Source organism: Sinocyclocheilus anshuiensis, unplaced genomic scaffold (genome assembly GCF_001515605.1).
Source record: "Sinocyclocheilus anshuiensis isolate Anshui unplaced genomic scaffold, SAMN03320099.WGS_v1.1 scaffold364, whole genome shotgun sequence".
Lineage (NCBI taxonomy): Eukaryota > Metazoa > Chordata > Actinopteri > Cypriniformes > Cyprinidae > Sinocyclocheilus > Sinocyclocheilus anshuiensis.
In genome coordinates, this window is record NW_015555735.1 from 419,590 (window position 1) to 425,589 (window position 6,000).

Sequence of the window (6,000 nt, forward strand, 5' to 3'; positions counted from 1 at the left end):
CAATCACTATAAAATTATCATAAAAGTGGTCCACACAACTACTAGAAAGCTCCACAGAAGTGTGATAAGTCTGTGTGAAGTGTGAAGTCTGTGTGATAAATCATTCAAATATGAAAAAACTGTGTTTCAATAACTGGCAAGCAAAAACTTCCTCTTAAAGCAACAGTTAACCCAAAAATTACAATTCTGTCATTAATTAATGCGTTATGGTACTCTCGCAAACGTGTGTCAAAAACTGACATGGAAGAGAAGAAATTGTTGAATAAAGTCGTTATTTTTGTTTTCTTTGCGCAAAAAAAGTATTCTCGTAACGTCATAGAATGAATTTTCATTTTTGGGGGAACTATCCCTTTAACTTGTTAATAATAATGACTGTAATAATATATTTTTTAAATGTCATGTCAACAACACCATTCTTGGAGGGGTTTTCTTCTGGACTGCCTTACAGAGGCAAGGGTGTGACATAATAGTGGGTGAATGTGGAGGCTGTACCTGGTCACAGATGAGGTCCCACTTCTTCTCATTATCATACTGCCGGAGGAGACGTGCTTTATCTGGGGGCAGGTTCATAGAGTTCTGAAAAACAAGAGAGCGCTTTCGCATCAGAACACACAGGAAGTCATGTATTCCTCCATGTATTCATGGCAACGACCTTGCAGAGACATCTCTGTGCTCGTTTTCTTTGGGTCACAGCGGTTTTTTTGTCTGACACGAGAAACCCTGCAGCCTATGACCTCACGTCCTGTACTGACTTCTTATATCCTGTTTGAAATCATATTTCTCTTCAGTCATCAAGCAAATCTTTCCTTGATGACTGAATATGATTTCAAACAAAAATTCTCAATTTCAAACTATATTTGTATATTTTCTGAAGGAAACTGCCTTTGCAAAACTCACAGCCACAATTGCGGGTGATTGCCGGTGTGTTGCTGCTAGGCAGTTGCTAAGGTATTCTGAGTGGTTTGCAGTGTGTATTTGTTTACTGGGGTGTTGCTAGAAAGCAAACTGCATTAGTTGAAGTATGACTAATGTGCTAAAGTTTACAGAAATACACAACGAAACCCAGACACTTCCACATAAACTCGATTTTGTGCATTGCACACAATGTGCGAGAGAATCTTACTTGCAAGTTAGTTAAAGTCTGTTTCTAGGAACTTTCGTAAGTAGTAACACACTTGGTTAAATGGCACTGACATCTAAATGTAACTCTGTCACCTGAAGCTTGTTAACTTGAGCTATCAAATATCCTGAAAGTTCAACAGAACAGCTTTTACCAGAAATTAAAATAGTTTGCCACATTGTCACAATGTCTTTATTATCACTTTAATTAATAAAAATATTAATTTCTTTAATTAAATTAAAAAAAAAATCTTACTGAACCCAAACTTTTAAACAGTAGTGTAAATGTAAGACAATTATTCTCATGATTCCCATATAAACTAGTGTGATGATGATAATAATGCTATTGTTCAAATGATATATAAACCATTGTTTTTCCTGCCACCTCTTATAATAGACAGGGCACTGCATTGTAACAAGACTACTCTCTGATATCAGGTCATGTTTGCACTACAAACAGATAGGTGTGTGATTTGTCTTCTAAATCTCTTTAATAGTGGAACACACACTGAGTCAGGTGTGGGGTGTGAGCTGTATCAAACCCTGTATCTCTCTTTATTAACCTGAGACCCTGTGCTATGATTCCTGATAGCGAGCAGCAGATTCCCCCAGTATGGCACAGACCTCTCAGTGGGTTTCCCTTTGAAGATGGAAGAGGTGTTTATTCTGAAGGTAGCATTCACACCCATATCAACACCCACCCAAGCATCTGTCAATCACCCATGTCTTTGCACTCCACGCTACAGTGATCATCCACCCCAAAAGCCAACAGCTTCACAACCTACTGCCAAGGCAACATATCAGTTCGGTGAAATTACATGACCACGTCATTATAAACAAAACATTTTTCCAGTGGTATTAACTCCATGATTTGTGGAAAGTGAATATTGTATGTGTTGAAAGAATGCGTTTTATTTTATTTCCACTGTAAAGTGATTAAGGCTTTCCACAAGTCAAAAATTAATCTTCTGTGATATTTCTGGGAAAGGCTGGTGAATGCAGTATGTATCACTGCAGTTTTTCTTAGTTTTGCAGCATTCAGTGAAGGATTCATCAGACTAATTCAAACTGATAACTTGTGTGATTCATGAAAAGAATCAGGTCATAAGTGAATTCTGTTTTCTAAACTTTTAATCAACTGAACCAATTCCTTCGCAAAACAATTGTTTCGAAACACTCAAAAGTCCAAATGGCAATGAGGCAAAGTTTTGAACACACTAGTCATTAGTAAAAGTATTTTTTATCTCATAGACAAAAGTCTAAACTAAATTAAAGCTTAGAAGGGTTAATTCAGAACAAAAGTCCACAACTGTTTGTTTGCGATGGAGCTTTAGATTTACCTGTAGCAAACAGCAGTGCAGGAAATTCTGATGTATAACAAAGTTTTGAGTTAATAAATCCAGACAGTTCAGCTTTCAGCATTTAATACAACAGCAGACAGACTCAACTGACCATGTAGTAAATTTGTTTTGTTTGAAACCACATTTGACTGGAAGACATCCCACTTATGATGACTAGGGTTTGTAATGTCTGAAAAGCTAACAACTTTTAAGCAGAAATGACAATGTGTAAAAAGAGGCCCTGAAGAATGTTATTTGGCTCTGTCTGTGAAGATCTCAAGCATTACCATTCCCTCCCACAATTCCCCTTCCAATGTTTTTTTTCCCCCCAGTTGTGACCGACATTGTGCATTCCAGATGTCCACAGTTTCAGAAGGAATGTGTCCTGTTTATAACAGTAATGAATTTGGCTATAAATTATCCTACTTCATCTTTTCTATCACCCTATTTTCCCTCCATTCCCTTCTCTTTTACTGTGCTTATAGACTTTGGGTTGGTCAACAGTTGAGGTTCTCTCTCTTTCTCTCTCTATACTCTCTACAACTCAAATGTCAAGGATGGAATGGGTGCCTCCTACACTTGTTAGCATGCAGCATTTAATAAATGACGTAAACGGCAGCTCTTTGTGATGAGCTCACTGCTTCCGAACATTTCACACAACAAACCTCATCCATTGTTTTTGAAGAAGAAAGGAGCGTAATGTCTACAAAAATACCATCATCCATTTTGAGCCAGTATGAAAGCATCCAGTCTCTGAGGAAATATCAGCTATACTGCATGTTTATGTTAACAGCAAATCCCATCTGAAAGAAATATAATCTCAATAATAATTTTTTCTTCTAGACAGCAATGAGATTGTCAGATTTCCTTCTGAGAAATATGCATATTAAAGAAGACATCTCAACAAACTCTCATATTTGCCAATACACCAAAGTCTGGAATTAAAAGTCAGATTTAAATATGAATCCAAACATTTCTTATCAATTTTCAAATATGGACTTTGTTATCCACATTCATTTCAGAGCGCTCTTCTACTGTATTAGGGGTCAACCAATTATCGGCCTGGCCGATTATTGGTGCCGATATTAAACATTTTTATGGTTATCTGTCAGTTTCAAAACTGATTTGCCAATAAAATAATTTAAAAGCATTTACAGAAAGTTTTTGTCAGAGCTCTTGTTATTCTTAATTTTGACATTAATTAGAATTTTTACACCAGACAAATATATTGGTTCAAAATATCGGTTATTTTGATCTGTAATAATCGGTATCGGCATCGGCCCTGAAAAACACATATCAGTCAACCCCTATACTGTATGTCAACTGCCAGTATGTCACTGGCCTAATTGTTTATTTTTATTTCTCATAAGCAATTTTAGGAGAAACATCTTGCACGAAGTTAATACTTAAAGAGCTTCAGTTTCCTGAGCTATGAAAGAGCAACCTGTGAGCAATAAAACTGTCTTCTGGGAAGCTTCAAAATAGGAGTCAGAGGTTGCATCTGGCCATATGTCTGTTGCCGGGACTGCCTAGTGACCATTTGTTGGTCTGATATGTAATTAGGGCACTTAGAGCACAGTGAGGTTCCAGTCCTCCTTTCACATGATGATCCAGGATCTGATGCTACATCACTGATAACAGTGGCTGCAAAGAGCTCAGATGAGTCTTTATCTGATCTACAGTAGCTCTCTGAGATTTAGGCTTCTTTGTTTTCTGTTTCAGAAACGAGTGTCTAAGCAAATAAGTTTAAGATTCACTTTTCTGATTCAGCTGTGCAGTACTTACCCTGGGGGTTTTTCTTAGGGCCCAAGAGCTTCCTGAACAGATATTATTAGCTAAACCTCTGGAGCAACACCACCACAATCAACTGAAACTTGAGTACAAAAAGTACAAAAAAACATCTTTGAATCAAAGGGGGAACCTTCAATGCAAAAACCCACTGAAGTAAGATCAAAGAAAACACTATGAAGATTTTGATATTTATGGAGAAAAACTAGCCTGTCCACTCCAGGCCACACTAAAAACAGCAGTCTGAAATAACAAAACACTGAATTCAGTCCTAACCACTAAGATGGCACACGGTCCAATGAGATCAAAGCACTTTGTCTATTCCTGGAAAGGAAGAACATCTCATTTTGGCATAAAAAGTCCCACACATTCAGTATGAAACGTCTGCAAACATGATACAATATAAAAAGGTGGTCATGTCCAAAAATATGAATGCAATACAACAAAAACAAAACAAAATAAAGTAGATGTTCTACCTTCTCCAAAAGACCTTGCTGGCTGCTCCACTACAGCAAAAGGTTTAGCTGACTGGTGATTGCTAATCTAATTTTGCAAATCTCATTAGACCTTTCTTACACAAGTCCAGTCTTGTTTTACTGGCATGACAACTTTAAAAAGAGGCCCACATTTTACATCTGAGATGAATATACATTCATTTTTCAATGTCTGAAATTAAAACGTAAAATCAACTCCCGAAAGCTCTTTACTTCCAAAATAAGAGTGACGCTACCCACAACAGGGACAAAAAGAGCTTCTGTTTGATCCCAGTATAGTTTGTGAAAGGGTGACTGTGAAGACACAACAAAGAACCAGTCCCTTTTTCTGGCATGTTGAGCTGTTTGGCAAATGATTATGTTGAACAATAGACTGTGGTTATCGGTGACTACAGCTACCCAAAAATGTAAGAACTGAGGAACATTTACTATTTAATACTAGAGTAAAAAATGACTCAAATGTAGTGTATTTTAGTTTCTGGGAACATGCATTTTTGCATGTATGACAAGTCTGGGAAAAACTCTTTTCTAATAAGACAAAATGAATTAATAAAAAGAGGAACAGAAGATTAGGAAACGGCGATACACATGACGAGATGAACCATGTGAATTACAGTGGGGAAAATATTTATTTGATCCCCTGCTGATTTTGTAAGTTTGCCCACTTACAAAGAAATTATAAAATGACTGTAATTTTTATGGTAGGTTTATTTTAATGGATAGAGACAGAATATCAACCAAAAAATCCAGAAAAAACAAAATTATATAAAGGTTAGAAATTGATTCGCATTTCAGTGAGTGAAATAAGTATTTGATCCCCAAGCAAAACATGACTTAGTACTTTGCGCAGAAACCCCTGTTGGCAAGCACAGAGGTAAGACGTTTTTTGTAGTTGGTCGCCAGGTTTGCACCCATCTCAGGAGGGATTTTGATCCACTCCTCTTTACAGATCCTCTCTAAATCCGTAAGATTTCTTGGCTGTCGTTTGGCAACTCGAAGTTTCAGCTCTCTCCCCAGATTTTCTATAGGATTGAGGTCTGGAGACTGGCTAGGCCACTCCATGACCTTAATGTGCTTCTTCTTGAGCCACTCCTTTGTTGCCTTGGCGGTATGTTTCGGGTCATTGTCATGCTGGAAGACCCATCCATGACCCATCTTCAGTGTTCTGGCTGAGGGAAGGAGGTTCTCGTTCAAGATTTTACAGTACATGGCCCCGTCCATTTGCCCCTCAATGCGGTGAAGTCGTCCTGTACCCTTAG

General features: G+C 37.5%; 1 protein-coding gene across 4 annotated transcripts in view; it reads right to left on the reverse strand.

Moving 5' to 3' along the window:
• The window catches only part of LOC107673105 (formin-like protein 3), a 44,462-nt gene that overhangs the window by 23,600 nt on the left and 14,862 nt on the right, over nt 1–6,000 (reverse strand). For all 4 annotated transcript variants that reach the window (XM_016466578.1, XM_016466577.1, XM_016466576.1 and 1 more), the window contains exon 2: nt 493–576. In XM_016466578.1, coding sequence (XP_016322064.1) covers nt 493–576 — 84 coding nt within the window. The remainder of the gene's footprint in view (nt 1–492; nt 577–6,000) is intronic.